The sequence below is a fragment of the Desmodus rotundus genome, chromosome 1, assembly GCF_022682495.2.
Source record: "Desmodus rotundus isolate HL8 chromosome 1, HLdesRot8A.1, whole genome shotgun sequence".
Lineage (NCBI taxonomy): Eukaryota > Metazoa > Chordata > Mammalia > Chiroptera > Phyllostomidae > Desmodus > Desmodus rotundus.
Genome location: NC_071387.1, coordinates 127,239,319 through 127,250,375, shown reverse-complemented (window position 1 = coordinate 127,250,375; position 11,057 = coordinate 127,239,319). Strand labels below are relative to the sequence as shown.

Genomic DNA, 11,057 nt, shown 5'->3' with positions numbered 1-11,057 from the left:
TGCCTGACAACGATCAGAAAAAAAATCTTTAAAATGGAATGCTTGACAGACAAATCAGCTTTCTACATTACTGAATATACATGCACTTCCTATTTTTCCTGGTAGTGCAGGGCTGTAAAAATGGCCTTGCAAACTGAAATAATGCAAAGTAATCTCAATAATCATTGGGGGAAATTATAATATTTGTGTGGCCTTTAAGGTTTCTTGGTCAAAATATTTGAACACTCTCTTATTATTGGTTATAAATATAAAGTAAAATCAGAAAAATAGTAAAACTAGTATTGATTTAGTACACTAATTTCAAACACTAGAAACATTGAGAATACATGTTTTTTTTTTACTTCTTTGAAAAATAACCCAAGCATAGTTGGATCAGTGTTTGCTTTTTTCTTCATATAATATTACAGTATATGGAACTAGAATTATTATTTTTTGCCTTGGTGAATTGTCATACTCATTTCAAAATGTGGATTCTTTCCAAAATTTTATCTTTTGCCCTTCCAATGTTGTGAAATATCTCTAAGAATTCCATTAATGTGAAAGTTTTTGCTGGTGTCACTTTTCTGTGGTATCTTTCTTTTTTATCATAGCTGCTCAGTTAGGTCAATAAGTTCTAATAGTAGCCAATTTCTCTTCCAGCAGTACTGCTTTTCATTCTTTTTTCATTTTCATTTTACAACCAATTCTCCCTTTGGATTACTCGAGATTATAAAATGTTTCCTGGGTTTATCACTGACTGACAAGGAGGCAACACACCTACATGCTTTACTGTGTGAAGGAAGCAATAACGGATGCCAGTGACCAATCGCCGACAGACTGTGGAAGACCTGTGTGACTGGCCACTGTTGGTGAAGTGTGTGTTATTTGTATTACAAGTGCATATGTTATTTATATAGTGATTTGTGGATGGAGGAGCTAGCAGCAACGTTAGTGCTTTATGCAATTCACTCGCAGTAATTATACCATAGTAACTGAAATCTGAATCATGTTACTGAGGGACAGTTATTATTCAACTACACTCTAGTAACTGAAATTCATGCAAATTGAAACAATGGGAAGTGAGGACTGTGTATATTCAGTCCAGGGCTAAGGAGAGGGCAAAACAAGCAATTATGGTAAACGCCTTAGGCCAGACAAAAAGAAGAGAAGTATGAGTCCTCCTCCAACTTTGTACTTGGATTACTTCTTAATTGAATGTGGAAACACGTTATAGAAAAATGCAGCATATGTGCACTCCTTAGAAGTGAGTAAAATTTAGAGCGGCTCCTATTTATTTGCTATATTCAAATTTTATGAATTTTCAAAGGTAATGATTTCAAGTGGTTAACATTTTCACGAGATGGGACACGCTATGTGATGAGAAAACTCTTACTAGTGCCCCTTCCCCAGGTACCCGGTTCTTTTCACTGAGAGCAGCTGACATTATCCTCCCCACAATAGTCTTTGCATACACAGGCAAACACAGCCGCAGACACACTCACAAGTTTAAGCAGCTAATATTGAGCATTTGCTATGTATTGTACTAGACGATGTGCTCAACTTAATGTACTTTATCTCATAACATCCCCCCCGATAAGCTTTGAGGTAAGCTGTTATTACAGCAGAGGAAAATCAGTCTCCAGAGAGTTTAAATTTTCCCCAAATCATGCAGTTGGTATGTAGTGGAACAGCTATTCTCACCTAGGTACTCTGAATTCTCAAGTGCGGGCTTTTAATGACCAGACCACACTCTCTAGTATCCGTGTATAGTTCATGCAATAACATTTTATTAGTCTAGCAGCCCCTTATGGTACTGGAAAATTTTTTTTGATAATTCAGCCTATGAAAATATGGTGCTCACGGGGGTTGCGAGCAACTAAAGTATGTCCAAAAGCATTAGGTATGTCTCTCAGAAGATTGTCTGGCCACCATCTGTACTTGGAAACTGGCCAGGTTGCTTGGAAGGAGCTCAACTCTGAGTGTATGTCTATGAGCTGTTTGCAAGGACTGCCTGACAGTCCCTCTTCTGGTTGGGCATTAGAATTCCATCTGGCATTCAGCGTGTGCATATGCGTGTGTGTGTGTGCATTTGCACATATACACTGTTCACTTACTCATTCAAAACAAATATACCTATTGTGTCTTAATTGTTCGCAACAGAAATACGAAACTTAGGAAAGCTAACAACAGATACCGATGCCTGTGTATCTTTCTGACTTCATAAACTGAGTGCTGCTTGACAGTTCATGTTAACAGTCTGTTGTGAGCATGCGTACTACCCTTGTCAGTTCTGCGAGGCAATAGGGCTTGTTTTCTAGTTGTCTGCTTCCTAAATGCCTCTCTTCGAGGGAGTGGAAGGATGAAGAGTGTCTCCCGATGCAGCCTGCATTGCTCCCTTTTTTTTCTACGTGCATATCTCTCACCTTTCGTTGTTACAGTGTGGTAAAGAGTGGAAAGCTTGAAGGTAAATCTCAATTTTTTATAAAATTGAACTTTCTGGCTTTCAATAAGGAAATTCATTCTCTGTCTCTCTCCCGCCCATGCCTTCTTAAATGAACTGTTCAAAACCTAATAAACAATTCAATGTGAAGGATCATGATTTTCAAGAGCTGCTACTGGGGAAAGAAATGTGCTCTATTTTCCTGCAAGTCTGAAGGCCTTGGGTCTTGGCATTACTGGCTGTTGTGTTCAAGAGTAATATAACCTTTAGTGATACTAAGGGGTTTGGAGTAATTTCTTTCTGTATACCAGGTTTCTGTTTAGAATCTAGCCTCCACTTGGCTCGATTCCAGGTGCATGCTTTTTAATTTGTAAAAGCTCCAGTCTTTGCTTTAAATGTTAGACAGAGTAAATGTTATATCCTATATGTAAAATAACTTATATTTACTATTTTTGTAATAATCTCTGATAAATGAAATTAATTAACATATTTCCACAGAGAGGTAGCCATCTCTCAGTAAGTGATCTCATTGGCCTCTCTACTCAGAAGTTTGAGCTCAGCCAGTATAAGTGCCTCAGTTTGCTCTCTTCTCATCTTAAAGTGCATGTCACTTCGCTCCTCTTGTGCACACGTTGGTGCAGGGGGCACACCCACCTGGGTCAGACCTGTGCGCTTTACTTCATGCCTCATTCTCCCCTGGGACATCTTTCTATCACTTCTCAAATTACTACTTTATATCCTCTTTCCTGGTCCTACCAACACTCACAGCCATCCTCTACCCTTTTGCTCTTTCAACTACTTAAAAAAGAAAAACTTTTCAAAAGAATTTCTGTGTTCTCCATCTCATTTACCTTAACCCTATGAATTTAGCCTTTTATCTCACCATTCTGAAATAACCAATGACTTCCTGATGCCCACTCTGGTGGCCTTTCAACCATAACCTCATTAAGTTCTTTAGCATTTAATGGAAACTCTCTCCTCTCAGGGTTTCTAAGACAAGTATTGTTTTTCTGGTCTTGCTATTCTTACATTCCTTTTCTGTATCCTGTCAAGGGTTCTTTATCTAATCTGCCCTAAATATAGAGCTCCTTCAATTTTTCAAGCTTCTATATTTGGACTCCTCGCTGTCTCTCTCCTCTTTTCTTTGTTAGTGCAACCTCTTTACAGTTTTACTTATCAACTCCATATGGATAACTTCCAGATTCACTTATCTGATACTTTTTCAGAGATGCTGACCAGCACTTCCAACTGGCTTCTGGATATCTTCACTCCCTGGCTCACTTATATTCATTGAGAATGTACTAAAAGATAAGTACTGTTCTAGAGCTGAGCAGACAGCAATGAAAAAAACAGAGTCCCTGTCCCATAGAATTTACATTGCAGGGAAAGAAGGAAATATAAGCAAATAAAAAAGGTGTTAGGTGGTGGCGAGTGCTATAGAGAAAAAAAAAATCAAGTAACAGGATAGGGAATGATGGGATTTGTGGTGTCTAACTTAGAGTGGATAGACAGAAAAGTCTCTCTATAAAATGCCATTGAGCAGGAATCTGAAGGAAGTGAAAGTACAAAATGATTTGTTTTTAATTATGCTGCTCAATCTCCCTGTATATTCCTTATGTTGGTTTCTTTTGCTACACAAGACTCCTATTACATTTCTTCAGAAAATTTCCTCTTTAATTCTAGATGAGTGTTTTTCCAACTATAGATTGTGACCCATTAGTGTGTCATGAAGTTATTAAGTGAGTCACTATCCACCATTTTTAATGAAGTAGAATTGAAGTGAAAGTAAGTGACGTAAAGGTGTTGTCTCCTGAAATGCGTGGGTGAGCATGTCATGTGTTCACTTGGATAGTGATCTCTCTTATTCTATGTTGCTGTCAAAAACATTTATAACCATTATCCTAGATAACTATTTTACACATTCTCATCTCAAATCCCTTAATTCCCTCCCCCTCTTACTGTCAGCTGATAGCCCTCCTATTTCACTGAGAATGTAGAAGTAATCACCAGAGGCTTCACACTTCCTCATCATCGAATTGTGAATTTCTGCCCACCTCATTATGTGTTTGACAACATCGTATTTAATAGCTGCAGGGTTCCCTCGTGTAGTGTTTTAATCTAAACCATTTTGCTGAGTGGGTGCAGTCATGTGGGTGTGCCTCTCAGATCTGGGGCTACAGGGAGCACGATTTGCCAAGGACCCCAGCCTCTGTGCTCTAAAATCAATTTGTCTCTTAGTTTGTTGCAAAGTTGCACTTCCTATGGATCATTCCCAGTCAATAACTGAGCCCTGGAAATGTGCTCAGGTGGGCCCATTTCTTGGAGACTTGGGATTCCTCTAAAGAGCAACTTTGGCTGGAGGATTCCCAGAGAGCCTTGCAGACCTGGCAGAACTTTCCTTAGACATATGCACAACTTGTCCTTTCTTCGTTCTCCCAGGATCAGACTCACAGAGTCTGAAGACTCTCCCTGCCTCTTCTAGCTCTTTCCCCACTTTTTCTCAAGGGTCTTTCTGTTTTCCCTGATATATTTCTTATACTGTTGTCATGGGAGAACCTCCCAGAAACTCAGTTCTTCCTACTGACTCAGGAAAGAATTACAGGCCAGTGAGCCTACTAGCATGCAAGCAAAATTTATTAGTACTAAGTTCTAACAGGGAAGAAAAGGCATGGGTGGCAAGAGCAGGGTGGCCAGAGGCTGGGTAGCCAGAGGCTGTGTGGCTAAAAGAGCCCAGAGAGAGAGTCCTTTGTTCTGAGGACTCATATAATTGGTGGGATAGGGGTGAGGGAGTTATATTTTGATTGACAGGTAAAGCTGGTGCCAGCTTCCCCCGGGGTGAGGTGACTACCAGTGGAGGTGTGGGGGTCTGTTAGCCTGAATCTTTATCTTGCTCTAGACTCTATTTGTTCATTTTGCATATGTGACTAGAGGCAGACAGTTAACCAAAGTTGTTTCATGGGCTTTTTCTCTGGGTGTTGTGGACCCCCTCCTCTTCCCCCTTCCAGGCTCAGTTCCAAGGTTTTACACCGCCCCAAGATTTTCCTTTTCCCAGCTAGTGGAGATGACACACATGGACTTTCAAGGGCTCTCCGTCCTGGGCTCTCCTAGTTTACTTGTGTTGCTCGGAACGCCTGGCAGCCTTATTGGACCAAGCTCAGGATACTGGGTCAGCGTGTGAGCCTTTGCTTCCTGCCTCCTGTATTAAGTTCTTTGTTAGATTGTAATGGTGAGGGCCCTGCCTTTATTTCCCCTTTGACTGCTCATTTTATCATAATATCCTTAACCCATCTTGACTCCTGTTTCTCAGAGGACCCAAACTAACACAGACATTCAGACTATCCACAGGTTTTTATTCTGTATAACTAAACTGATTGCTTAACTCTTAGCACAGCATTTTTCTATTGAGAGCCCTTCAAATCACTGCCATTGCTCACTAAGCCAAGCCTTACCCCTCTTACTCACCTCCAATCACTGCCATCGCTCACTATGTTAAACCTAACCCTTCTCTCACATCCACACTTCCCTCCAGCCCATCTTTCCAAGCATCACCCAATGCTCTTAGTCTGAGGTCTCCTGAGCGAATAATCTCTCACCCTTTTATCACACCTCCTCCTCCCTTGCCCCCAAGAGAACATCTGCTAAGCTGGTGCCTCCTTCATTCTGGACCCCTTCTTGACTTTTCTATCACGTGATGTTTTTTTCGGCCCCACTTTAAAGGTCACAGAAGGCTGTTTTCTGCAGTATAATCACTCTTTTTGGTGTGTTAAAAGGGAGGCTCTATAGCCCAGTGGTGAAGTGCATTGTCTGAAATCAGACAGATCTGGATAGTAATATCAACATTAAAAAAAAAGGACAGGAGGAGAACCAAGATGGCGGCGTAGGTAGACACACTGCGCCTCCTCGCACAACCAGAACTGACAGAGAATCGAACAGCAAGGGGGACCAACACCAAGGAAACAGAAAATAATCATTCATCCAGACTGGTAGGAGGGGCGGAGACGGCACTGGGGTGGAGAGGACTCGCGTGGCTGTGGCGGGACTGAGACTGGCGGAGTGTGGGACAAATGGCGCAGGCAGTCCGAGCACTAGCAGACCCTGCGGTCCCACATTTGCACAGATAAACCCAGAGGGCCGGACTGAGAGTGGCGGAGAGTGGGGCAGGCAGAGTGGCGGATAGCACATTGCGGCACCACATTCGCCCACAGATAAACCGGACGAACGGCGGGCAGCGAAGCAGACCGCTGCGCAACCCAGGGCTCCAGCTCGGGGAAATAAAGCCTGAAACCTCTGATTGAAAGCGCCCCTGGGGGTTGGGGCTGCAGGAGAGACTCCCAGCCTCACAAGAGAGGTTGTTGGAGAGACCCACAGGGGCCTAGAGTGTGCACAGGCCCACTTACTCGGGAACCAGCACCAGAGGGGCCCAGTTTGATTGTGGGTAGCGGAGTGAAAGACTGAAATCCGGAGGAGAGTGAAGCGGGCGCCATTGCTCCCTCTCCGCCCCACCCCCACGTACAGCATCACAGCGCAGCGACCAGCATTACCCCGCCCCGGTGAACACCTAAGGCTCCGCCCCTTAAAGTAACAGACGCGCCAAGACAAACAAACAAAAAAAATGGCCCAAATGACAGAACACTTCAAAGCTCCAGAAAAAATACAACTAAGCGACGAAGAGATAGCCAACCTATCGGATGCACAGTTCAAAGCACTGGTTATCAATATGCTCACAGACTTGGTTGAATCTATTCGAAAAACAGATGAAAAAATGAAGCCTATGCTAACAGAAACAAAGGAAAATGTACAGGGAACCAATAGTGATGAGAAGGAAACTGGGACTCAAATCAATGCTATGGACCAGAAGGAAGAAACAAACATTCAACCAGAAAAGAATGAAGAAACAAGAACTTGGAAAAATGAGGAGAGGCTTAGGAACCTCCAGGACACCTTGAAACGTTCCAACATCCGAATTATAGGGGTGCCAGAAGGAGAAGAGGAAGAACAAAAAATTGAAAACTTATTTGAACAAATAATGGAGAACTTCCCCGATCTGGCAAAGGAAATAGACTTCCGGGAAGTCCAGGAAGCTCAGAGAGTCCCAAAGAAGCTGGACCCAAGGAGGAACACAACAAGACACATCATAATTACATTACCCAAGATTAAACGCAAGGACCTACGTCCAAGATTACTATATCCAGCAAAGCTATCATTTAGAATGGAAGGGAGGATAAAGTGCTTCTCAGATAAGGTCAAGTTGAAGAGGTTCATCATCACCAAGCCCTTATTATATGAAATGTTAAAGGGAGTTACCTAAGAAAAAGATCAAAAATAGGAACAGTAAAAATGACAGCAAACTCACAGTTATTAACGACCACACATAAAACAAAAACGAGAGCAAACTAGGCAAACAACTAGAACATGAGGGTTGTCAATAAGGGAGTGGGAGGGGGAGAGGGGGGTAAAGGTACAGAGAATAAGTAGCATAGATGATAGGTGGAAAATAGACAGGGGGAGGGTAAAAATAGTATAGGAAATGTAGAAGCCAAAGAACTTATAAGTATGACCCATGGACATGAACTATGGGGGGGGAATGTGGGAGGGAGGGGGGTGGGCAGGATGGAGTGGAGTGGGGGGGGAAATGGGACAACTGTAATAGCATAATCAATAAATATATTTAAAAAAAAAAAGGACAAAAAACTAGCTGAGATTGAATATCTTTGGGAAATATTGAGCTAAACAAAAATAACCAAAGACCTTTTTGTTTTTAACTTCAAGACTTCCCAGAGCCCTTAAAATGCTAATTAATATATACTGTTACTTCCAAGGCCAGCATTGATATCTTATGCTGCTTGTCTTGAATTTATTTGATTATGAAATCTTTTTAAAAACAGATCTTGAGACATTACTACTTCTTGGAACACACTTTGGAAAAGAGTAAAAATTGTCATAGAATTTTGCATGTCTGATTTTGACAATACTGTATTTATTCTTCATCTTGTTATACCTATTTATATATTTATCTTACACATTTCCCACTTTAGGTTTAGAATAAAGTCTTAAAAATAACAAGCACTTGTTGAGTTGAATAACCATGGACTTTTAGTGAGGGTTCATGATCTGGAATATATTTGGTAACTGGAGAAAGTTAGTTTACATCTACTTTCAGTAGCTTTTTTGCAGTCTCTTTTATACCATATTATCCTGGGCTACTTTTCTAGCTGGGAAAATTGCTGGGCCAAAAGCCCTTGCTTACATGGGCTAAATTCATTTTCTCTGCAAATCATTTTATTGAAGGGACAGTGTAACAGAGGACTTACAAAGGTGGACATGCATGATAAGGGCAAGGAGGTAGGAGACAGCTGACTGAGTCCTGGCACACCTCGGGGGGTGGGGAAGGCCTAGTTCTGATTGCTTTCATTTCCGAGGGTATGTTTGTCAAAAAGGTACTCTGCCAGGCCACGGTCTGGAGCCCCCATCTTAATCAAGTTGTGCACATGGTCCCCTAGTTCTTTGATAGACTTCACCTGCTCATTTAGATAGTGGGTCTCCAGGAAGTCACACAAATGGGGGTCGCCTTTGTCTGAGGCCAGAGTGTGCAATTCCAGCAATGACTGGTTCACGGTTTTTTCCAAGAGCAGAGCACACTTCATGGCATTCAACCCGCTTTCCCAGTCGTCCTGGTCGGGTTTCTTGATGTCCTGCAGGCAGATCCTGCCTCCTCGCTGGTTCTGCAGCATCATTAGCTTCTCTGCGTGCTGGGTTTCCTCCTGGGACTGGCGGAGGAAATACCTAGCGAAGTTGTTCAAGGCCACGTCGTCTCGGGAGAAGTAATAGGCCATGGACAAGTACACGTAGGATGCATAGAGCTCGAGGTTGATCTGACGGTTGATCGCGGCCTCAGAGTCTAGGTGAAAGTTCTGGCGTACCCGGGAGGGGCCAGAGGCAGACCCAGAGGAACTCTTGGAAGAGGCGTCTGCGGCCATCGGGCGGCAGGGGGCGGTGGGCCAGGGGACCGAGGGCATCCCTGTGGCCCAGCGCTGCGGCAGAGGGAAGACACAGCGCGCGCTGCGCAGGGACACTAGCGAAGTGCTGATGTGCTTGGGAAGGAACAAAAAACTGGACAGCATGCCTTCTCTTCTTCACAAGTGGGGAAACTGACTGAGAGCCGGTTCGCGCACGGTCAAGATCCAGGGGCGTCAGGTGTGAATCAGAACTGAGTCCCAGGCGACTGCGTCACACTCCCTCTTTCCTTACAGAGGCTCCACGTTCCATGAGATGGCAGCCGAGGGAGGGCGCGCCTGTCGCAGGATTTGGCAAAGACAGGTGGCAATTACACAACACTTTATCTAAACGATGCCCTTATCTTCGACACAAGATTTCTGCTCTTGGGCGTTTGTAATTTATTATTTTACAAAAATTAAAAATGCTGTCCAAAAGGTAAGCACCAGGACTTGGAAAAGAAAGGACTGAGCCAAGCGCTGCTTGCCCTTCCTCTCCCAGCTTTTTCTGTCCTAGGGCTAAGGGATGGGAGAGGCAAGGCCGTGAAACAGCGTAAAACAGAAGTCACTACCAATTTATCTCTGAGTAAAAGTCCACTTCCAAAGTGGATATTTATACACTGACTTTCTGATTATTTTAACTAATGTAAGTATGGAAATAATTACCAGTACCGTGGGCAGATCTTCAGGAGTCTGTAGGAAGACAGTGTTTTCTTTCAAAAAGGCATTTTATTTTTAAATATAAAGTTTATGTTCATTGTAAAGAAATCAGGTATTGTAGGAAAGAGGAAAGATTGTATAAACTAGCTCTAAACTTGATGTTACATTCCTGTCTTTTGTCAATGCAGGCATGTATTTTCTAAAGGACAATTTTTAAAAATTAAATTTAAGATGGCATTTGACTTTAAAAGAGTATATATATAATTGTAATCTGTTGAGAAAATGAGGGTTAACTCACAAAAGAATATTAAAATCTTTCCTAGTTTTTCCTCTACTCAGAGAGAGAACCATTGTTAAAATGTTGGTAGTAATTCTCACAGATTAAAACAAACATTAAAAATATATATCACAGACACACAAAAGTAAACATATGCATTTTTACTGGCTTTCTGGTGGTATAATTGGCATAAAATAAACATCAGATACTTAAAGTTTGATAGGGTTTGGCACATGAATATGTCTGGGAAACCAGCACCAAAATCCAGATGAAGAATTTATCACCCCCAAAGTTTCCTCATGCCCCTTGGTGTTTTGTAGTTCTTTCTTTTTGCCTCTCTCTGCTCCATGTCATAAAAGGCATCCACTGATCTGTTTGTCCTTACTAGCTATATTAATTTGCATTTTCTAGAATTTTATATAAATGGAATACACACACACATATATTTCTTTCACTTAGCATAATTATTTTGAGATATACCCATGCTGTAGTATGTAGCAGTCATTTTTATGGCTGGGAAGTATTCCATTGTTTGGGTATTGCAAATTTGTTTATCCTTTCACCCGCTGATATTTATTTTGGTTATTTATTTTTGCTGTTAAAAATAAAGCTGTTATAAACTTTCCTGTACAAGTCTTTGTGTGGTTCTATGCTCATTTCTGTTGGTAAATATTTTGTATGGAGTGGCTGTATCACACAGTAAGTATAT

At 41.9% G+C, this 11,057-nt stretch overlaps 1 protein-coding gene across 1 annotated transcript; it reads right to left on the bottom strand.

Annotated features, from left to right (window-relative positions):
* Window positions 1–8,811: 8,811 nt before the first annotated feature.
* FTMT (ferritin mitochondrial) lies at window positions 8,812–9,540 on the bottom strand. Its single transcript, XM_024571331.2, has one exon. It carries the CDS (start codon window positions 9,538–9,540, stop codon window positions 8,812–8,814), a length of 729 nt encoding a protein of 242 aa, XP_024427099.2.
* Window positions 9,541–11,057: the final 1,517 nt, after the last annotated feature.